This window comes from Lissotriton vulgaris, chromosome 1_1, assembly GCF_964263255.1.
Source record: "Lissotriton vulgaris chromosome 1_1, aLisVul1.2, whole genome shotgun sequence".
In the NCBI taxonomy this organism is placed as follows: Eukaryota; Metazoa; Chordata; class Amphibia; order Caudata; family Salamandridae; genus Lissotriton; species Lissotriton vulgaris.
The window spans coordinates 840,390,002-840,414,640 of NC_141685.1; the positions used below are offsets into that span (position 1 = coordinate 840,390,002).

Consider the following 24,639-nt stretch of genomic DNA (forward strand, 5'->3'; position numbering starts at 1 on the left):
CCATATCATTTAGTCTCTTCGTCAGTCTTCCCTTATTTATCTGCCTTTCATTCTCTTGCTGTTTTCCTCTGTAGTTTTTTTTCTCATCATTTTCTTTCATTTCTCCTGCTCTTCTTTTATCTCCTCCCTAGTCTTCTCTTCCGTTCAACAGCTCTTCGTCCTGATCCTCGTTACCACTGTCTAACATTCTCAAGGCTGCCTCTGCTGTCGGTTACCCGTCATAACAGCAGCCAGGGTCCTGGTGTCACATGGTCGTGGAACAGGCAACTGCACCTTTTGTACAGATGACTGCAGGAGAGACTCTTAAGAGTGAACCAGGGAATACATATGCTACCCTCTGTTGACAGCTTTCAGAAATCATCAGTGAGGGTGCACCTCATTTAACCTCAACCGTACTTCAAAAAGAAGCACCTCCTTACTAATTGTTTACACAGACAGGCCAATGCATCAATGCATTTTAGGAGTAGGACCAGCATTTAGTCATAAAATGTTCCCCAGTTTCCCACTGCTGAGAGCCAATGTAAAGTGCCTAAGGATTCTGACTAAAACATCAATAGCTCAATCTTAAAAAGCTTTAAATAAATAAATATAAATATATATATATATATATAGATATATATTTGACACACAATGGAATGGCGTGCTCGAGCCTCTTCAACGGCGGGCTCACAACGGGGTTCGCCAGCCCCTATGATTCAACATACTCCAGGTTCGAATTCTTTTGAAAAAACCCAGAGTCGGAGCCCAAGTGCAGAACGGTGTTGTCAGAGTTTTATTGACAGACAAAAACACCCAACGCGTTTCGAGATCAGCCGATCTCTTGCTCACTGGACCCGTGAGCAAGAGATCGGCTGATCTCGAAACGCGTTGGGTGTTTTTGTCTGTCAATAAAACTCTGACAACACCGTTCTGCACTTGGGCTCCGACTCTGGGTTTTTTCAAAAGAATTCGAACCTGGAGTGTGTTGAATATATATATATATATATATATATATATATATATATATATACACACGGTTGACTTTCTTAGGCCTACTTTCCTTAAGTCAAATGCACAATTAAGCAGACAGAGGGAGAGTGACAGAGCAGCTGTACTTGTGTTTACCATAGTGTATAGTACCCTTTTTACCCTTACTTGCACTCCTTGTAATACACCCCATCATTATTCTCCTACGAAAGTTGATCAGTGCCTCACTGCACTTCAGAGAGAAGGTCTTACCAGCCTGGCCGCCTCTTGACATTTCTGGATGGAAATCTCATCTGGTTCACCCTGGTATTCAGGCACTGAAGAGGGAGAGAAAAATGTTATTCGTTGACCGCAAAATGCTCAATTTGGCTTCTCTTTTCTAAATTTAACATACACATTACACAAGGCATTTTAGCAATAAACCTACACTGTATAAGGTAGGGTGCTTTCCAGTGAAGGATTCACGTGGTTGATTTCCTAAGATATGTACCATATTTTTACATTGAGCATCCCAACATTATTTTATAAATGATGAGGATGACACCCAGATCCACGGTCAACCATAGGCCTAGACCTGTATCAGAATGCCACGGCCACACCTACCACTGGATGTAGGAAAGCTGCTTCAGTGTTTAAGGATCTAAATAAAAAGCATTGCAGGTGCTGCAGAAAATAAAACATAGAATTATTAATTTGTCCTTGCTTACTTAGGAGCTATCCTAGGCCCCATCTACAAGGACCCTTACAAAGTTTTAGACTTGGACCAAAGGCTTATGTTTAGGACTGCTTGCTGACACTCTCTGTACAACCGAGATCCCTCAGAGCGTAGAAATCGGGCACCATAGGTTGAACGCTCATCCATCTCAAGAGAACTGCATTTTCACCATTCTAAGCAAGACACATTTTTTAATTCAATGGATCACCTCCTACCACCGTACCCCGGGCAAGAGTATTCCTCACTATCAGCACGTGATTCTTGAACATGCCACGTAATCGTGTTTTGCCCTAGAATCACCCGGCCCTCTTCAAGGCCTCTGAACAACTGCTTTCTTCCAGGAAACGGCCAAAAAGCAGCCTCATCAAGTATTAGTTAAAATTTAGCATGTTTCCGGAGAGGCTGAATTAGGTCTTCACCACCTACTATAGGTTTTAAAACTCAAGATAGTTTGGCCACCTTTAGACTCCCGTAGACTTGCTCCAATATATTGTATTAGCAACCTAGCCTTCGAGGATTGCACAGGACCTTTTGCTACTTGATCCCCAAGGGGTATGGAGGACATCCTAGTTCATTATGTGATGTGGCCTGGTAGGTTACAGTCTGGCAGAGAAGCCAGTGCTGATTCAGCAGGAATCCGACACACAATTTATTATACCCCTCACTTCCCTTCGGCATCTTAAAGATTACAACACACATCTGTTGAGATAACTACCATTTACTGCAATTTCTGGTGTCTAAGGGAATTACAAAAAGTAACGCCGAGTCACACTGAACACATTATGAGACAAAAGTGACAATTTCCAGTGTTGAACCAACAAAGAAATCTCTGGGAGAGTGCCAAAGTGGGAAATAAAAATTATCTGCCGTTGAATGTTTCTCTCCGCGAATGCTTTCATAAAATAGCCTACATTCTGTGCCTAAATGTTTTGTATTGCACATGAAGTTTTATAGTAATAACTGCTTGAAATATTTGCGTGTTGTTTAAAATGTATTCATAGATGGTTCCCCTTTATCAATTCATTAAATAGCCAAACAATTAATTTGTTATGTATGACCCTCACAGACAGCTATTAGCTTGAATACCGGTTTCTGAATCCTGGTATTTACCACCATGACAAAATGGAAGAACAAAAAATGCTTTAGATCGGTGGTTAGGTCACCGACAGAAGCCCTCGCTTCCCTGGCTTTCCCCACTTTGGCGTTCTCCCGAGACATGAGTGAAGTAGTAGAACGGCAATTGATGGTCTTCTGCCCCTCCAGCTCACTCGGATCTCGCAGGCCCATGGGAGGAAGAAGAACAGCTGTGGCAGTTAGCTGCTGCTGATCACCATCTCTGGGCCACATACACCGCGGGCTAATGGTCCGATTGCAGTCCATGCTAAAATAGCACTCACAGAGCCCACTATCGAGATGATGCCTACTGTACAACACAGCTTCAAGTTGGGAAAGGCATAAATGGTGGTGAGATAGACTGGCAGGATGCCAGGTACTTTTTAGGTTTCACCTGCACATCGCTTCTGCTGTGCTTGTGAAATCTATAGTATTTTATCTGTCTTAAAAGGGGCTTACATCCTGCCCTTGCTTTTCATTAGTTCCTGTGCTTGCCACTTTTGATTCCTCTGTTTCTAAAGGCTGGAGCTTACCTTTTCGTGTTGCTTCCCTGTGTGTTTCTCTTATAAGTGTCCCAAAGTCAAAGTACTGTTTTCATACGCTTTTGTGGAACTTTTTTCATGTTTTGCCTACACAGCGTTTGCCGTTTAACCCCAAGGCTCCCAGCACAGAATGATGCTCTCATAAGCAGATCCAGTAAGGAATGACACAATTTTATGGCAAGACCGGAGGTTCCTATTATGCTTTTCTTATATTGCTTTATTACCAACAGCAGCCAAGATAAGTGAAATACTACAGTTCCCAGGGGCCCATGCAACAGGCTGGCCAATGGGAACAGAGAAAAAACGACATAACGGACCAATGATAGCCAAGTACAGTAATGAGGGTCACCACTGACCGCGCAGCTTCCTCTTTTCTTGCTGCTCGCAGTCAGATAAGTGCCCTTCTCTTTTGTGCTTCAATATTGCTTGTGGCCGGAATTCCACTCCTGTGCGGCACATTCCGATCGCGGGCGTGGTCGTGACGGCACCCGGCCGTCATCAGCACACGAGCACTGTGTGCCATGACGGACGTGAGGCGTCACCAGCACGCAAGGTGTTAATTGCTTATTGATCGTTTTGATTATTGTTGCCCCCCGCGCTCCTACGACGCTTTCTCACAGTGTTTATTGCCAGTTTTCGGCGCTCGGCACCACTCGCATTTCGACGCCCCCCCTCCCCCCTCCCGGGCTGTGCTCCGGTGGTTTCTGCCGCCTGCGTGCGACGCGCGCTCTTTCGCCTCGGCGCTCACCTGAGGCAGTTTCGGTGGCGCGAGCGTTTTCCTTCAATTTGAGCTAGTTTCTTGTTAGTTTTTCTGCCTCACACACTCCCGGGCTTGCTTTCTCCTTTGCTCTGTTGCCCGGAGCCTCGCCTCTTCTCCAGAGCTTCTCCCTTCTAAGCACGCCCTGCCCTGGTTGTGCTTGCAGGACAGCTGGCCACTCCCCTAGCCTTTTCAGTTAACCCTTGCCTACGTCCTGCTACACTTTTGAGATTATGGAACTAGATAGCTCTCCTGAGCCTGTGCAGCATAATGAAGAAATGGCGAAGCCTTCAAGAAAGACCTTAACCAGTTTATTATTAATTCTGTTGAGACTGCGGTTGAAGTCTCTATGAGACGTATGTCAAAAAATATGAAGAATACTATGATAAACCTTGTGTCCAAGGCTCTGGCCCAATCTGCGGGGGAAAGCAGAAAAAGAAAGGTGGTCTCCTCTGCTTCTGTTCGTGCTTCTTAAATGCGTCTGGGTTGTCTAGCGAGGTTCCCTCGCATCTGATTGAGGACAGAGTTCCTCCCAGGCCTCCTGCAAGGGAGGGGTTTGTTGGTACCGAGGGCAAACGCAAACAAAAGGTAAAGCACGCAGAGTCACCCAAAAAGAAGTTGGTTATATCCACCATCTTGGACACCGATGATGATGACGACATTCCCGACGCAGATGATTTACTATTTTTGATTACTCTGACCCCCTCTCCCTCCCTCCAAAAAAGCAAAAACTGATTCTTTAATTTTGAGCCTGTTTTTGACGCTGAAGGGCTTCCTATGTTTGACCCTTCGTCCATTCGCCACCCAAATTCTACCGAATGGCTGCCCGCTTCACATGTGGGGCAATATATTTCTGCCAGGCTTCGCCTTCCCCTAGAGTTCACGGGTAGGTCCAGACTAAAATCTGAATGCCCTAAACCTTCTCTCCCTGAAAAGATTACCCTTGTCCCTGCCATCGACCAGCCGCTGCTTACTTTCTTTTCCAAATGCGGCAAGGACCCCCGCAGGGGGGGTAGATAAGGCCTGGTCCACTTGCCAGGACAAACTTTTGGACATGGTAGGTCCACTAGCACGTATTTTCGATATGGCCCGCCTGGATGGTTCTGACCTGTTGGCGGAGGATGTGTCCATGTGGGCGCAACGTGCCTTCTGCTTGTTGGGTAATGCTAATGCTGCCATCTCTCACGAACGGCGCAAAGGCCTTCTCATTAAATTAGACCCCAAATTGGCCAATCTTGCTCCATTGGACCCAGGTTCCAAGGCGAATGGACTCCTTTTCGGAGATAACCTTATCCGCGACCTCAGAAGGTTCGTTTCTACTTTTGCTTCCTTGGACAAGACGCCACAGTCGATTAAAAAAGGCTTCGCCCCTCGGGCCGGCAGAGGCAGGGGTCGCTCTTCCGGCCGTCCCTACAACAACCAAGGCTCCAGAGGTTCCTATAACAATTCCCAGGAATACAAACCCCAGTTCTACCCTCAGCGGGGTAGAGGTTTTCGAGGTAGGGGACAGAAGAACTATCGGAACGAACAACTCCAATCAGCAAGGTGAGCCCGCTTTCCCCTCCTCCCGTAGGGGGTCGGTTGAGATTATTCCTTCCCAAATGGAAAACAATTTCCACAGACCCATGGGTTCTCAACACAGTACAAGGTTATCTTATAGAGCTCTATTCTCGGCCATTCCAGTCTTCTCTTCCCCCTCCTCTTGTTTTCTCCTCAGACATGGCCCTTCTGATCTCAAGCGAGATTCAGTCTCTTCTCCAAAAACAAGCCATCCAGCTTTCTCCCTTCGACTCCTCAGGCTTTCTCAGCTCCATTTTTCTGGTCCAAAATAAAAATAAAAAACTGCGCCCAGTGATAAGCTTAAAATGGTTTAACCAATTTGTAGTGTATCGCCACTTCAAAATGGAGACTATTCTCCATCTTCGGGACACTCTTCGTCCCAACGATTGGATGGTCCGGCTGGACTTACAGGACGCCTACCTTACTGTTCCCATTCATCCCTCCCACTCGAAGTTTTTGCAATTCCAGTGGTCGGGAGTGATGTACAGATTTACTTCTTTTCCCTTCGGTCTTTCTTCAGCACCCTGGTGCTTTACAAAACTCCTCAAACCTGCTGTAGCCTTTCTTTGATCCCTCGGCATCAGGCTCATCATATATCTGGATGACATTCTCCTCATGAACACAGACAAGCAGCTCCTCTTATCCGACCTTCACGTAACCCAATCTCTTCTGCTGGATATCGGTTTTCTCATCAACATCGAGAAATCGTCTCTTACCAAGTCCCAGAACATGGGGTTCATGGTAGACTCCCTCGCAGCCTCTCTCCGCCTCCCTCAGGCGGAAGTCTCGACGATCAAGGCGGAGATCGCCAAGGTCCTCATGAAGAACTGGGTTTTCTTAGAACCCAGCGGCGCCAGGGACACGCCCAAAGGCTTCGGGTTCTCCTGTCTTGGCAAACATAGACACGGAATACTTCTAGGTGGCGTCAGAGATCAAATTTATTAGCTGCAGCTAGTAGCAGTAATGACAAAGGTAAATACCCAGGCAAAAACAACGTAAATATCTGGCAAAAATTCAATACAATAAAATAAACACAAGAAGGGAGGTAAAACAACGTCGTGCTTTGATGACATAAAAAATTTAATTAGGTTGATAAAAAATGATAGACATGTTCAATCATACAGAAGAAATATATTTAAAATACAATAAAAGAAGGTTAAATGTTCAATCGTAATAGTATATAGTGTTCAGGGAAAGGTTAGGACTTTGATAATTCCCAGAACTGATTGTAGAAGCTGATGTCTGTCAACGCGTTTCGACACATGCAATGTGTCTTCATCAGGACAATTTCAGCATAATTCTAAAATTCAGAAAATACTGTTTTAGATCACTTATTCTTGGGTTTAAAAAAATACAATTGGTATAGACTATAATAATTGTACTATAACATTTTGCCAGATAATTCATACAACAACATGATATACCGCTAGATAAGGACACATAAATGCTAGCTCAGAAACTATTTACATTAATTTTAAGACATATAAGAACATTGTGCAGACCAGAATCAACATACAAGGTAAAAACCTCATACAGATATAAATAGAATCAAGAATACAGACAGTGGAGATAGGATATTAGCACCAGGAACCTTCTAACTAATTTTAAATTTAAGGGAAGAATCCCAATTCATGTAATGGATTCTCTATTACCTAACTTGTGAAGGTCCCTCATAAACCACATTTTTTTTGTGGGGGGTTCCATATTCTAGTTATTTTAGATTATATTCAAAACTTTTTGTTTAACTATATATGAAGTTATAGTTAGCCTGGACTACTGTCACTACCGATCTTATATACACCTTTAACAGAGAGAGAGGCAAAACCATCTGTGGAGCACCGGTTGGCTGAACAACAGCAGGAAGTTAAACAACAAAGGGTGGAACAACCGGGGGTAATGGAGGCGCAGTAGCACCCTGCACATAGGGAGGTGGCAATCTCAGTAAATGAGAGATCAAAGGATCTTTTTCAGGGTATTCATTCACTTTTGGAAGGGAAGGCGGCAAGGCCGGATAACATTTATCGATAGCCATGCAACGCTGTCTATCTAAGACTTCACTCACACGTTCTTCTCCATCTTCCTTAAACTGCCTAGCAGCTTGTAATACTGACATATTTTTCACTTTCCTATCTCTTTTTGCTTGTTTAATTTCTCTCTGTTTGGCTTCCTTTCGCCAAAGGCAGAAAGAGTCAAACATTGCCGGCCGGGCTTTCTTCCTAAATAGCGCAACTTCTAGGTTATCTAAAACCTCTGATTCGAAACTACCATGTTGGGGCCATCGTAAGACACCATCTTTCCTAGTATAGTGGATCCATACCTCATTATAGGTGATAGGACGCACTCCGTGTTTTGAATAGAGCTCATAAGTTGGAGTTCCAACCGGAGGTATCGGACACGAGTCCTCCAATCGGGAATCCTTGTTGCAACCCCAACTAAACCATTTACTAATTTTGCTAAGACCAGGCATCTTTATAGCTCACTAATCTAGCTTCAAACTTCAAGGGGTTATCAACTATCAATACTCTCGCAAATATAAGTGCCCCTCGGCTTCGATTACTGCAGTAGCCGAATCAAACCAAACCAAGAACCAAACCAAGAACCAAACCAAGAACAAAACCAAGAACAAAACAAAGTCGTGGGAGCGACCCACTTATACTTAACCAAAATATCTGTCACGCCACCAGAAAACCTCTATCGTCTCGCTCTAGAAAGCATCTATTGAGGGTCCAAGACAGGGCGACAGTCAGGGCAGCAGTCCTTCGTAGCAGTCGGAAAGCGGGAAGCCTCTCAGAAAATACCTTCGGTCCACGTCGACATGCAGGGGTCTATGAAGTGGCGGCCTTCCTCCAGAATATCCTCAGGTGGCTCCTCACGATCCTCAGGCTTGGACCGGTACCGCTGAAGTCGCCCTACGTTGGGCGCCAACTGAAGAACCGGGTTTTCTTAGAACCCAGTGGCGCCAGGGACACGCCAAAAGTCTTCGGGTTCTCCTGTCTTGGCAAACAGAGACACAGAATACTTCTAGGTGGCGTCAGAGATCAAATTTATTAGCTGCAGCTAGTAGCAGTAATCCCAGCAACACAACACGGTGTACAACTCAAGAAACTGCTCAATTTTGTAGAGCAAGACACCAGTATTTATACACAATATTCACATTACAAATGGACACCCACTGCAGCAAATTCTGACCAATAGAAACACATTTCTATACATTATCACATTCCAAAAGGCTCACTTTACATTGTACCAACCCCACAAGTTAATTATTAGGATGTCCCAAATTCAATCTCCACAAGCCGGACAAACCCATAATTGAAAGCACAATGCATATAATGAAGAACCATAGAAAGGAAACAATGACAGCTAACGAGCAAGATAAGGCATGTGTAGAAAAGCTAAAAGTTAACAATGTCCTGAACTTTGACTCGCAATCTCAGACAAGGATCAACTAAGGAAATTGGCCTCACAAAGGGTCGGTTTCAGATAAAGAATTCAGTTCCTTACAATGCACCTTAGAGTCACGAAAAGGTTTAGTTAATAAGTGCATGAACAACAAAGCCCATGCAACTTCGTTCGTCTAGTTACCTCCATGGGCCTAAGTGATGGCAACACCAAAATGGAGGCACGAACAAAATGGAACCCATATTCGAGACAAAGTCTCTGAATACGTAATTAACTCGCTAGTTAACATGACGAATTCACTTCATATTAGCCGTACTTGCTAAATACGGTACGACTTCACCAAAATCGTGACGAAACCATAATAGAACAGGACAAGGCAGATTTTACAGAACCTCACTCACGACATCTCTTATTTCCCTCCGCACCTTAGCAAGGATTGTCGGTCTGCTTTCTTCTTGCATCCAGGCCATCTTCCCAGGCCCTCTACATTATCGAGCTCTTCAACGTTTGAAAATCAAGCACCTGCGCCAAGGTCTGGCTTACACCGATCTTATCGTTCTGAATCCAGAATCCAGCTACGAACTTCAGTGGTGGACAGACCATTTAGATGCGTGGAACGGCCGCACTATCTTTGCTTCGGCCCCAGATCTTGTGTTGAAATGAAATTAAATGAATTTGTACTTGTAAAGCGCACTTATACCCCAACCGGGGTTTCCTGGCGCTGTACGCATACCGCTGTGGAACCCTTCCTGGCTTTTCCCTGTGAAATGTCCACTCCTGGGCACCCCCAAGGCGAAGCCAGGCATCCCAGCGCTGTTGGGGCCGATGTGGAGATTAAGCAAGCTATTGCCCAGAGTTGCAGAGTGGGACCCATGATTAGAATAGGCACCAAGGCGAGAATTATCAGGTTCGAGGAAATTGAGCCCAAGACCCGCCGAGGAGGGGAATTGAACCCTGGTCCCGGGCTAGACCTCTGCATCAGGGTCTGCCGCTCTAACCATTGACGATTCAGGAAAGGGGGTGGTGATGAACAGAGTGTCTGAATTAAGCAGACCACTCTTAGCCAGTCCAAAGATCAGGGCTTGATCCATCACCGTTATTTAGCTCACTGCACCATCCCAGCTCAGAACCTGGCTATATGCAAATCAGTCTGTCCCTGGCCCAGTGCATCATGGGAACAGGGCAGACTAAACTACCAAGCCAATTCTTCACCAGAAAGGAGACAAGCTTCCGGGGACCGGTTTCTGGCATTTCAGCCGTCGTCGGCCCGGCTTGCTTGAATCCTGAATGATGGATCAAGCCCTGATCTGTTGACTGGGTAGGAGTATTCTGCTTAATTCAGAAACTCTGTCCATTACCACCCCCTTTTCTGAATCGTTTTGTCCACCATAATCGTAGGAGGGTATACTCAGATGTGAGTCCCTTGCTCGTTGCACCATCAGGATTCAAGCAAGCCGGGCCGATGACGGCTGTAATGCCAGAAACCGGTCCCCGGAAGCTTGTTTCCTTCCCAGTAAAATAATTGGCTTTGTAGTTTGGTTTGCCCTGTTCCCATGATGCACTGGGACAGGGACAGACTAATTTGCATGTAGCCAGGTTCTGAGCTGGGATGGTGCAGTGAGCTAAAAAACGGTGACGGATCAAGCCCTGATCTGTTGACTGGGTAGGAGTATTCTGCTTAATTCAGAAACTTGTCCATTACCACCCCCTGCTCTAACCATTGAGCCACATTCCACCAGAGGAGCCATGGCCTCTAAGGCTTTTTGGGCAGGCTCCCGTCTGGAGGACATTCGGAGATCAGCAGACTGGTCAAATGACAATATTTTTCGTATGTTTTATTGCAAACCAAAATAATACTGTGGCTGCTGTTGTAATTGACATGCTTTAAACAAGCATAATCAGAGCCTCCGTCCTTGCCATAAAATGTAGATTTTCCTAGTTATTATGACAGAAAGTCTTAATTTTATTAAAGACACTGAGGCGAGTATTATCCCGCCGCAACACTGCTAATTTTGTGTTCTCCCTCCCTTTAGCGAATCCAGCCCTGCCACCGGCATCATCGTAAGAAGACCTCTCTCAACCACCTTCGAGCTTCTCCTCAACGGATCTTTTTTCCTGTCAGTCCGGATCCATCGTCTAGGATTCCAGTTGGACGTTCCTCATGGTTTCTTCTGATGCAAGGAGTTTATTCTTGGACTTTGGCGTTCTCTCTTCTTTTTGCAATTGTTCCTTTGTTTTCTGACGTTATCTGCTCGCCAGCGAAAAGAGGAAGCTGCGCAGTCAGTGGTGACCCTTATTACTGTACTTGACTATCATTGGTCAGTTATGCCGTTTTTTCTCTGTTCCCATTGGCCAGCCTGTTGCATGGGCCCCAGGGAACTGTAGTATTTCACTTATCTTGGCTGCTGTTGGTAATAAAGCAAGATAAGAAAAGCATAATACTCGCCTCCGTGTCTTTAATAAAATTAAGACTTTCAATCATAATAACTAGGAAAATCTACATTTCAGTTTCCAAAGACATTCCTTTCTTTAAAACCTTTCAGAAAATGTCTGTGTGCATAGATGAGAGCTGGCAGTAATGCCACGCCCGTCCCAGAGGCCTTTCGGACGTGTGCTAGCCCTTGAGCTGCCCACATTATCCAAATTCCAAAGAAACTGCAGATCTGTGCAGCAAGCCGGGCAGACTCACTCATGCAAGGCTTGGTGACTGCCCTGCAGGGACTAATACCGCCTACCTGCCCCAGGGGGCCAACTCGGAGGTGCTTTGCCGTATGAAGCTGGAAACCTCCCTCAGCGCGACCTGCCCCTTCTTCTGCAATCGTGGCTGGGTCACTTTGCCACAACACCTTGCGACCCCCCTCACATCAGAGGAGGTAGAGCCAGAGGAGCAGGACCTGGGAGCCGTGTTGTGGGGCACTGGTCATTGTAATGGTTAATGTGCGCATGGGCTTCTGTTTCATCTCCATGAATACTCGCCAAGGTAATGTCATCTGTTGAAGTCTGTATCCATGCATGTAGGAGGTCAGTGATAATACCTTATCTTCCACATGAAATTCTAGAAATAATGCTCTTGTCACATGTGATATCTAAGTAAGTGCCCCTGCAACGCAGTCTTACTCTATTTCTCATGGAGTCTTCAGAGATTAGTGATTGCTCTATATCCCTTAGGAGTAACGTCTCCTCGATGCACTCTGAAGGAATATTTTCTGCGTATACGTGGGCAAGACTGCCAGAAAGATAAAAACTCGAATAGTGGAGCACAAAAGTAACATCAGATTAAAAACATCGAACTCGACAGTGGCCACTCATTTCAACAAGTTGAACCACAATCTCAGCCAGTTACGATTTTGTATTTTGGAAATGGTACCTGTTTTACCCGGGCGCGATAATTCCCAATATCTACTAAAACGAGAACTATTTTGGATACATCGTCTATCATCGGTACAGCCAAAAGGATTAAATGAACGTTTGGAATTCAGTTGTCATCTTTAATCATTGTATTTAATGTTTGGATGTTACCATTGATCATACAGTTCACTTGTAATCTGCCTCACTGTTGCATTCCTCCTATCATTTCCCCTTTTCACCAGGTTTTCACTTTTCATTTTTTTGCATACATTTATTTTTTATTTACTTGGTTAATACCATCTCCGGTATCAATCAGTTTCCACGTTAGGTATGTTTATACACACTCGATTGATAAAGTTTCACATACAAAGTTTGCATTCGTGTTCAACCCGTTCGCACCGTACCACATGACATTTATTCACCTATCCGCATGCGTCGTACACACAACTGAGTCACGACACCTACTCCCCAATCGGAAAAGGTGGTCTTTAAAATACTGGCGTTTGAAAGTTGGCGCCTCACACTCGGTGATGACCACTCCCAACACGCCGTGAGGGCCGGAGACTAAGATCTCTTACACTAGCACCCCAGTAAGCGTATGCGCCACTGTCAGGCTCAGATAATTTTTTGAGCAAGGCAGTCCTGTGTACTTAATTAACATCACCTCCACATGTATTTTTACAGATGGTCGCGTTGGAATCGTAATTCCCATATGTGAATCATCACTTTCATATTACAAGTCAGGCTTGGAATTACCTTGTTGACGGAAATGTATTTTTTAGTAATGCATGCTCACACGATTGAAGTATCACCATTCCTTTCTTTTGGGCACCCTCATAAACTACGGTTCACCCCGAATATATTCAGACGATGCACGTACTCATCTGTTGATCGGAGTTTCGACAAACCTTTGTTCACTCGGGCACACGTACCAAGTTTTAATCGTCTCTTTCACTATAAAACTCTAGTTAGAACCTCTGCCACAAGTTCGCCCTTTTCATGAGCTAACATGTTCATTTGATACCACTTGATCTAAACAAGAGATGTAAATACATGTAATTATTGTTTGAGAATGATTAGCTAAACATGTGCCATACTTGGTTGCTTTCAGAAATACGTCTCCTGATGAAGGGCAGGCGCCCGAAATGCATTGGGCAGATATGAAGAAAATGTTTAAACATATTATGAAAACAATAATATGAAGTATGGATACTACATATAAGAAATAAAGATAAGTATCTTCTAATCAAACATATTGACTTTTATTGAAAAACGCAGCAAATTTTCCTTCAGAGTGCATCGAGGAGACATTACTCCTAAGGGATATAGCGCTATCACAGATTTACACACCCTCAGCACAGGAGGGTTTACTTCGATGGCACCGCCTACCTCACAAATCAACATCTAGATCACCTTATAATTAAAGCTGAGTGCGAGTTCCACACTCTGTTTACTGGACATCAAATATCAGTCTTCAGAGATTAGACATTCTATGTTTTAATTGCAATTTAAGACCAGTATCACATAGACGATATGCCTTGTATCTGTCTCACTTGTAATATCTCAGTAATCATTTCCTCCTTTACAGTCAGTACCCATCTCACATGTGATATCTGTGATAATGCACGCTTTCAGCCTGCGTCTCCATCAGACGTCAAATGTTGGCGATATTACATTGCTCTGTTACAGTTTCTTATCTTTTCACATGTGATTTTTCAGTGAAATGCACTACATTTCTGCCTGTCTCTATCAGAGATCTATCTCAGTGATAATGCCCTTTGTTACAGTCTGTATCCGTGCCACGAGAGATCTGTGATAATGTTGTGTTACGGACTTTAGAGTGATATACACATTGTATTGTATTGTAATTGCACTTATCGCTTGTTGACGTACGCTATTCAGGAAGCCTATAAAGGATTAGTGGTGAATTAAAATGGATGAAATATGAGGTCATTTCAGTGGTGGATATTAGTCTGTTACTTTGAGTGAGAAGGATAGCGGAGGGATAAAAGGGGAAGAAAGATTAGCATTCATATAGCACTTGTTACCCCTGATGGGTGTTGAAGCGCTTTTCTGGCGAGTAGCACGCCACTCCGGAACCCATAAAGGATTATTGTTGAAAATTAGTATAGTATAAATATGAAGTAATTTGAGTAGTAGATATGTTATTCAGCTTTTTGGGCAGTATACTAGTATAGTTGAATATGGAATTTGAGAAGTGAACATGTTAGTCTGTTAATTTTTTTAAATTTTTTTTAAAATTTTTGAAAACCTTTATTTCACAAGAGCACACAGCTATTCAGCCTAACATCCCGGAGGCAAGGCAGCATAGTAGGCAGAGCATAGTAGTGCAAGTCAGGTACGGCAGGAAATTATAGGTTTATTTTATAATTTTATAACAATAGGAAGAAGACGCCAAATGGCGCCGAAGAGTGGCAATGGGAGAAGAATACAGCAAGGAATAGAAGGCCGGGAGGAGAAGAGACCATCAGCTCAGAAGTACAGAAGAGTGGAGGATGATAGGAGGGGGGGGGGGGAACAGGATCAATCAGGTATTGTGCACAGTCGGTGTCATAGGTCACAGTGACAGGTGCTCATCCAATGAAACAGGCTCGGGCGGCAGACACACATCACCCCGGTAAGAGTTCCAAGCACCCCACACCCTGTTCCATTTGTTAGGTTTACCCCTGGCAACATAGACAGTCTTCTCCCGGAACATACACCAATCCATGTTGGCCTTCCATTGTACCACCAGGGGTGCCGTATTGGCCCCCCACCTCTGAGCTATGTCTCTCTTGGCCACCATATTGCCTAGGGTCACCCACTGAGTTTGGGCTGTGTTGTGATCTGTTGGCTCCCAAATGTTGAGGAGGCACCTATGAGCTTTCGCCGCAATCCCCACTCCCGACACTTTGCTCATGACCCTGTGAATCCTCCTCCAGTAGGACGCTATGGCCGGACATTCCCACAAGATGTGTAAGAAGGTAGCGAGGGCACCACAGCCTCGACGACAGAGGCCGTCGGGCGAGTAACCCATGTGTATAAGGCGGGGGCCAGTGACGTATACCCTGTGCAGGATTTTAAATTGGACCAGACGAAGCCGAGATGAGATGGCAACCTCCTTAGGGGAGGACACTGCACTCTGCCAGTCCTCCTCGTCGATTTCCAGGCCATCCGCCACCCACTGGTCTCGCAACCCATGGAGAAGGTCAGTACGAACATTAATTAGTTTTTTGTAGGACAGTGAGATTCCGCTATCGGGCATATGGCCGTCCAGCACTCTGTCCTCCAGCGGTGAACTTTCCGGGATATCCTCCCCAGGGGTCATGGCAGAAAGCAAGGCATGCCTCAGCTGGGCATATCGGAAGAACTCTGAGGCACCCAGCCGGTACTCAGTCTGTAGCTGGGGGAAGGTCTTGATAGTCCCTTTGGAAATCACATCCTCCACCCTAGTGATGCCAATGAGGTCCCATTTGTCAAAGCCCTTGGTGTGCCATAGTCTGCCCAACATATCAGATTCATACAGAGGAGTGAAACCGGTCAGTCTGCCCTGCCATCCCTGCACCTTGGTGATCGTACGCCAAATAGAGACTGCCGTCCTCGTGGGACCGGACATACGGCGATCCAAGGATCTGGAGTAAAGAGCTCGGTAATAATTACCACCACTCATAAGCCACCTGTCCATAGCGTAGCCGGGGCTATTCACCGGCCCATAAAACCCGTGATTGAGGGCTGCAAGCTGGGAGGTCCAATAGTACCTACGAACATCCGGTAGTGCTATGCCCCCGTCGTACCACGGGAGCGTGAGCTTCGTGATCGCCACCCGAGGGCGGCCATCCCAAAGTAGGGCCCGCTGAAGACTCTCAACCTCCCGGAAGTATCGGGCCGGTACCGGGTCTTGGGTGTTTTGTAGGGCATATAGAAATCTGGGCAAGGACATCATTTTAAAACAGGGCCGCTCGGCCAAGCAGGGAGAGCGGGAGCTTACGCCAACCCTCCACGTCGCGTCGAAGGCGCTGCAGTGGGGGGAGCAAGTTCTGGTCGTATCGAACCTTCGGGTTCCCAGAGATGAAGATCCCTAGGTACTTGAAGCCCTGTGTGGCCACCTGAATGTTGCAGCCTCTGGGGAGGCGCGGCGTGTCCCCTTTCAATACGTATAGGGAGGACTTGGCCCAATTGATAATCAGGCCAGAGTACCTCCCAAAGTGTCTGAGCACGTCACAGGCAACAATGAGAGACTTGTACGGGGACGTCAGATATAGGAGGATGTCGTCCGCGTACAGGGAGATACGGTCCTCGAAGTCAGGTGCCCAGGTGATACCATGGAGGTCAGGGTGGAAGCGCAGAGTGGCCGCCAAGGGCTCAAGAGCCAGGGCAAAAAGGAGAGGCGACAGGGGGCAGCCCTGCCTGGTACCCCTGTGAAGGACAAAAGACGTCGACAGGCGACCATTCACGGATACATTAGCCATTGGGCTGGCATAAAGGAGTTTCACCCAGCTGAGGAAGACCGGGCCAAAACCGAACTTAGCTAACACTGCCCAGAGGTAATTCCACTCGATGGAGTCAAACGCCATGGTGGCATCGAGGGATGCCAGCACAGCTGGCTCCGTAAGAGTGTGCGCCCTAGCCAGGGCGCCGTGAAGCCGTCTCAAATTGAGGGCAGTGTTGCGGTGCGGAATAAAGCCCGACTGGTCCGGGTCACCAAGTCGCCAATAACCCCAACCAGTCGGTTGGCAAGCAATTTGGCGAGGACCTTGGGTTCGGTGTTCAGGAGGGAGATAAGCCGATATGAACGACACACATCCCTTGGTTTACCGTCTTTGTGGATGACCACAATAGTGGCCACCCTCTGGTAAAGGGGGAGAACGCCGGCGTCTCGCGCCTCCAGGAACATAGTACGGAGATGCGGGGAGACCACATCAGGCCGTATCTTGTAAAGCTCAGCTGGGATTCCGTTGGGACCCGGCGCCTTGCCAGATCTCAAGGAGCGGATCGCAAGAGCAATCTCGTCAGAAGATATGTCCCTGTCCAGATCATCGCGATCCGCCTCAGAGAGACAGGGAAGATCCACGGTCGAAGGAAGTTCTGCCGAGTCGGCCTCTGAGCAGTCAGAAGTGGAGGTGTAAACACCCCTGAAATAGTCGGCAAAAGACTCGGCAATGGCGGAGGGGTCAGTGACAGGGGTTCCATCTGCCCCCAGGATCTCAGGTACAACCCGACTGGCCAACTCTCTCCTGTCCAACCAGGCCAACAGCTTGCCAGCCTTGTCACCCACGTCATAGATACGGCCCTGCTGTTCCCTAGCCAGGGTCTGGGCGGCATTCGTAGCGAGATCTCGGTACTCCAATTGCTTTAGGGAAAGCGCATGGAGGAGGTCTGGGTTAGGTGGAGGATCTAGTTGGGCTTCGAGGTTCAAGATCTCTTCCTCGATACAAAGGAGATCGGCATCTCTATTCCGACGGGCCTCCGCTATTAGAGCGAATGCCGCGCCTCTCAGGACGGTCTTGAACGCCTCCCACAGGGTCGCGGCCGACCCAACCGAACCCTCATTATCGGAGAAGTAAAGGTCTATAGCCTTGGCCAGTAGGGCACGGGTCTTTGGGTTACGAAAGTACCAAGGATTGACCGTTGCCGGTCGCACCGACAGGGCGATATCGAAGTCAAAGGAGACCAGGAGCGGCGAGTGATCAGAAACTCCTCGCGCCAGAAAACGAGCCTCAGACACGGCCGTAGCGTGAGCTGCCGAGGTAAGGATGTAGTCTATACGGGACAAGCTGCCATGTGCGCTGGACAGGAAGGAGTACTGACGAAGCGTGGGGTGTAAGAGTCTCCAACTATCTACCAGGCCCATGGAATCTATAAACGAGAGCAACCACAGTTGAGAGTGGCGAAGGTCTCTAGACGGTTGCCGGTCCAGAGAGCCAGAGCAGACCGAATTGAAGTCACCCCCAACAATAAGTAAGCCGTCAGGCAGAGCTAAAATGGCGCCACCAAGGTCCTGGAACGTGCTGGTCTGTAAGCCAGGCGGGACGTAAACCGAAAGTAGGATGAGGGCCCTCCCCTCCCACCGCCCAGCCACCGCTGCGTAGCGTCCCCTATCATCTATCGTAGTGACGTCAATCTCCAGCGGAAGGGAAGCTCGGACAAGAACGCCCGCCCCCCGAGAGCCTGAAGTGAACCCTGAGTGTGCCACCATCTTGTACCCTTTGCGATTGAGCGCCTTACATGAGTTCCCAATCAAATGTGTTTCCTGTAGAAAAACCACATCAGGCATGTGACGCTTGAGCATTTGAAGCACAATTCCCCGTTTGATTCGGTCACCCAACCCATTGACATTCCAACTGATAACTTTTAGTTTCCTACCCCCCATCATCGTGGCACCCTCCCCTACCCGGCCCGAGAGACCCTTGCAGAATCAAAAGTGCAACAATATACATCACCCATTGCCGAAAGAAAGAAAACAAAATCACACTAAGAGACATTCGAACTTGTCCCAAAACACCCCCCCACCCTGCACCCCTGCAGCAGACTAAAAAGCCCCCCCAACCAGCAGTGTGCCTGTCGCCCCATTAACTAGTCTACAAAAAGCCCCAAGAGGAGTAAGGATTCCCCGCAGACACCTCCCGCCGACCCCCATGAACGACAGGAGCTCAAATTGCTATTACACTGAAAAAGGGACGAATGTCACATATAGCAGGACCACCAACCACCAGTGTCCTCGTAGTAGAGCCAGTTCTCACAAATCAGCGCCACCAGCAGCGCCCCCTTCGCTGTTCTCCCGGTCGTCGCTACGCTGTGGTAGGGTGTCGAGCCATTCGCTTACATTGTCCGGAAAGTCAAAGAACAATACACGGCCTTCGTGCTCGACCCGCAGCTTGGCCGGGAACATCATCGAATACTTGAGTCCCATGTCCCTCAGTCGCCGTTTCACTCCCCCGTAGCTCTGGCGTTGTCTCTGTACCGCCCTGGTAAAGTCAGGGTAAAAGTGCACCTCAGAGTTCTGGTACTGTAACGGTCCGTGCCTCCTGGACGCCTGTAAAATTGCGTCCCGATCCCTGAAGTTGAGGAACCTAGCAATGATGGGTCGAGGTGCCGCGCCCAACTTTGGCGGGCCACCTGGTACCCGATGTGCTCGCTCCACCGAGAAGAATTTGCTCAACCCGGGGGGAGTAAGATGGTTCTGTATCAGGTCCTCAACGAACAGGTCTGCCGATGCCTCTTCCGACCCTTCCGGAACGCCAATGATGCGGACATTCTGTCGCCTGGCACGACCTTCATAGTCGTCCAGTCTCCTGGAGAATTGGTCAGAGGCAAGCCGTAGGGTCCGGACCTCGGTTTGCAGGTCCGAGACGTCGGTGGTAAGGCTCGAGGTTTTCAGGTCCAGCGATTTCACCCGATCGTTGGTTTTACCCAGGTCGGCTCTGATGAGGGTGAGATCCACCGCCAATGTGTCCACTTTGTGGGTCAAGACCTCGTGCTGTTTCTGTATTTCGGCTCGGATGCCCGAGATGGCCCCCATAATGTCACTGAGGGTGGGCTCGGACCCGTCTGGCGAGCCCGATGAGGAGATGTCCTTAGTGGAGGCCCCCGGTGCAGGCGAAGTGCGTAGTTGAGCATATCTATCAATCCTGTTCTGCTGCACTTGGGACTTGCCACGAACTCCTTTGTTCGATGTCTTGTCCGGGTCGCCCTTGCCCGCCATGTTGGGTCCGATGAGACCGTGGGGCCACCACACACAGCTCCGAGCCTATGGTGCGCCGAGCCGAGGTTGTAGAACAGATGTGGAGCACAGTCCAGTGGTAGGAGACACAGCAGTATCGGAAATTCCGCCAGTGGGGATCACCACCCAGCACTACGCATCCCAAGCATGCGGAGTGACGGAGAGCGAGGAGACAATGGCGCTTCCTTGGCAAGGGACATCACACGACGTAGCTCAGCGTAGGAACCTCCGATTCGAAAGCGGGAGGCAGGCTCCGCATCAGTGACCCGTCAGCAGTCGGAATCCACCTACGTGGAACAGGATTTCGAGCAGGATTATTGCGGAGGGTCGGAGGGTCTGCGGAGCTCCGAGCTTACGCGGCCATCTTGCTTGCCCGCGAAGCTCCTCCCTAGTCTGTTAATTTTGATTGAAAAGGATAGTGGAGAGATAAAAGTGAAGGATTTTATTTTTTTTTTTTTTTTAGGACTTAGCAGTAGGAAGAGGCTTTTGGATAAGTAAAAAGGAGTTTTGGAGGGGAGGAGTCAGAGGGGAGAGTTTAGAAAGGTTTGTTTTAGGGGATCGGTTTAGTAAAAAGAGGTGTCAGATGATGCAAGGAGGGGTAGAGCAGGAGAGAGTCTAGAAAGGGTTATTTTGGTGATCATAGTAGTGGTTTGGGATAAATGAGAGAGTGGATGTAGAGGATATATTAATAGATGTATAGGATGAGAGATAGGGTAGTGCATTGGAAGGAGTAGTAGAAAGAAGTTTGAGATGAGTCCGAAGGTTGGGCTAGAAGATATATTGAGCGAAGTATAGGCTGAGAAATAGGCTAGTGCATTGGAAATGCTAAATTAGAAGAAAGTGATAAATATATAGATCCATAAGTACATTGAAAGTATATAGATACATAAAGGAAGTAAGTATATTTAGATTAGATTAAATATATTGATAGAGGCACAGGATGAGAAATAGGGTAGTGCACTGGATATGCTTTTTCAGGAGAAAAGTAACAGACACACAGATCCAAGTACATGGAAGGTACATAGATGCACAATGGAAGTATGTACATATAGACCAAAGATGATTTTTATTTATTGATTAATATTATTATTATTTTTCTCTTAACAACATAATTATTTTACATGTTTTATAAAGTAATACACAAAGATAGGTACACATCTATAGTGAAAACAAATGCTTATATACAGAAGGATAGGCTGTAAATTTCTGTTTCCATATGGTGCTTATGTGGGGAAGAGCCAAATCTGGAGTAGTTTTCTGAAGATAAGGTGGTTGTCGGTGGATCTTATGTTGGGGGGTAAAGAGTTCCATAGTTTGGCTGCTTGAACAGAAGGATGTGCCACCCATGTTTTTTTCTTGTATGGGGGGATTTTGAGGCGAGATGTTCCTTTAGAGCGGAGGTTCCGTTGTTGAATGTGTTTGGTGATTTTATTCCTGATGAAGAGTGGTCCTATTCCATGTATTGCTTTGTGGGTAATACAAAGCAGTTTGACCGTGGATCTTCTGGCAACCGGTGGAAGTGTGATAGCCTAGAGGAATGGCTTCATGCAGGACTGGAGCCATATCCTCTCCCAACCATGATTCGGTTATGATTAGTATGTCTGGTTTTGCATCTGTGAGAAGGTCGTAGATGTGATGCTTGTTTTTAGAGAGGGATCAAGCATTTATTAGTAGATAGTGTAGAGAGTGGCCTATGGTGATAGTGGGACTTTGTTTTGTAGAAGAGTGATCAGTATTGTGTGGGTGTGTAGCAGGTGTGTTTTTAGTGCTGGTATTAACTGTATTAGGATAGCAATCGTGTAGCTGTTCTGTATTGTGTTGCTCATCCAACACGCTAAGAAGGCATTTTGATGGGTCTGCGTGTGTATGTGTTGGAGATGGTGTTTGAGAGTGAGTTGGAGTGCTGTGTTGCAACATTGTTGTGAGGTAGACTTGGGGAAGCAAAGTTGTGAGGTGTGGCATGTTGTTTATATTTTTTGCGTGTGTTCAAGGCGGAAGGTGTATGAATCAGGGGAGGTGGTGCAGCATGTGGGTCATGTTGTAATGTTCTAAATTGTCTAATGGATGAGAGGCGGTTAGAAGAGAGGTGCTGTATCTGTGTTAGGTGTGGTGGAAGAGTGAAAGCTTGTCATTGGAGTTTGTTCCTTTGTGTGGTTTGAAAGGTGGGTATATGGATGTATTTTGTGATGGTAAGTATTATGAGGTGTTGTTCTGTGAATGTCTTGTTGTGCTGGTGTGTGTGATATATTTTGCTTTTGAGGTGTAGTAAAAAGGGGTGCTGAAGTACACGTTTCGTGCACCTGATTTGTTTGTGTAGTATTGTTTGTGAGAGGAGGTTGTGACGTAGAGGGGGTGGTGATGTGTTTATGAGTAGAGTGTATGTTGTGTGTAGGAGGGAATGAAGTAGAGGTGAGAGTGTTTATCTTAGACTGGTTTGTTTCAAGAGTTACAAAGTGTTGTAACTATGCCTATGTGCAAAATATCAGTGATAATGGCCTTAGGTAATATGCCACCATCTCGGACAGGATTGCTCAGTGAAAATGCTGTGCTTTCCCTGTATTTATCGTTTTATCGATATCTCAGTAATTATGTCCTGTTACTGCCTATAAATATTGCACAAGATAGCTCAGTGATCTTTCCCTCCATTACGGAGTGTATGCCCTCACTTAAAATCTCACAGAGATAATGGCAACAATTTCAGTCAGTATTCTTTGCACTTGATATTTCAGTGATAATCCGATCGGTTACAGCCTATGTCCTTCTCACACGTGATATGTCGGTGGTAAAACACTCTTTTATAGTCTGGATACCCCTCGCGTAATGCCAGTGCCACCCATGACTGCCCTCCTCTGGTACAGTTTCCATTTGTCTCATATATGATGTGTCCTCCATTATTGCAGGTGTCCATTAAACTTTGATTGGCAAATGGCAGTCACACTCGGAAAGGGCTGCCCCTTTATTAGGGTGGATAGACTGGCGGCGGAACAGAGAGGGGAGATCAATGCCCAAACCACTTTTCTTGTGGACTTGTAGCCATACCTCTAGAGTGGGCTACCAAGCACCTAAAATTCAATGAAGGGTTCAGGCATTCCACACATCACAGGGTATAACAAGTCGTCACAGGGTGGGAGGAATCCTGGTAGCCCATTTGCTAGTGACTGCATCATTCCCCCCGCCCCCCTCGCCAAGCCCCTTTCTGGGTATTATAGGGCACCCTGAACATCAAATCATGATGGAACTGGAGAACGGACTGAAAAAGGACTAGCCTGCTGACCTCCTGGATCAGGCAAGAGAAGCTGCAAAGTCTGCTGGACTGCATTTGCTGCACCTTGGGCTAGCAGAGAGAAGATTGTGTCTGGCCTGTGGCTCCTGGCTCATGGAAAAGTTGCTCTGGAGCCCCAGACCAAAGAAGTGACTCCAAGGCTCAGTCGGTTGACCCATGGAACCAGAGCAAGCGTCATTAAAGCGGATAAGCCCGCTCCAGCAAGTCAGTAGTTCCATTCTTCGAAACACCGCTGACAGCTAGTGGGAAGCCCAATCGACCGATCCTCGATGGCCAAAAGTTGCACCAGAGTCTGCTGGACCCAAGAGTGTCAACTAAGTCTACATCTGTCACCTAAGACAGACGTCAGCCTTCACCAAAGCGTACCGCTGGACCTGCTGTGTACGGAGATCGGTAGCCCAGCCGCAGTTGTCCTTCTACTGACTCAAAGAGGACTTCGAGGGACATCAACCCCTGTGATTTAAGGTGCCCCACCTTACCTGTGGACCAAGGAATAAATCGCAAGGACACCATTGTCTACCCCACAGCGCCCAGAGCATCTTTCAGCACCCTTAGCATCCTGCATCCCCAGCATCAAGACAACTCCATTGAAGTCTATAGCGGTCTTCATGTAAAGTGTGGAACTGGACTTGAGACTTCTTTAGGGACCAGGTAATCGTCCAAACCCTTCTTAACCCCCCCCCCCCCCCCCCCCTCCCCACCCACCCTCCCCCCTACCATAATGAAATATACAAGAAGGCAGCCTTGCTAAAACCTCAGGATCAGAAGCATGGGACCCGTTTCTTATGAATTTATCTCCAATTTGTTATTGTCATCAAGAATTTTATGGTCTTTACCACTAAAATCTGGTTAAATGTTGTAGGCAACATCTATTTCTTGTCAGTGAATTTCAATATAGTTTTTAAATTCCAGTTTCTCTAAAATTAAGGTATGGTGCGGATCTGTGAGAACTGAGATTCTTCTTTATACTCAGCTTCAAACGGGTAATGGGTCGTGGCAAAACCTTCAATTAAGAAGCAACAACTGTAACAATTAACCAGAGGCTTAATTATATACTAATATCTGTGAATATGTACATATATACTTATGGTAGTTCTCGAAATCGAAATCTCTGGTTCACAATATTTTAGCATACACGTACATTTAGGATTACCACCTAACTTTAGGTCACGAAGACACCATGTAACCAGTCACAGCTGGTTCAATAGACACAGGTCAAAATTACACTTTAAG

General features: G+C 46.7%; 1 protein-coding gene across 1 annotated transcript in view; it reads right to left on the minus strand.

Annotated features, from left to right (window-relative positions):
- The window catches only part of ITPA (inosine triphosphatase), a 115,562-nt gene that overhangs the window by 54,091 nt on the left and 36,832 nt on the right, over positions 1–24,639 (minus strand). Inside the window, exon 3 of the mRNA XM_086957630.1 lies at positions 1,219–1,283. Coding sequence (XP_086813756.1) covers positions 1,219–1,283 — 65 coding nt within the window. The remainder of the gene's footprint in view (positions 1–1,218; positions 1,284–24,639) is intronic.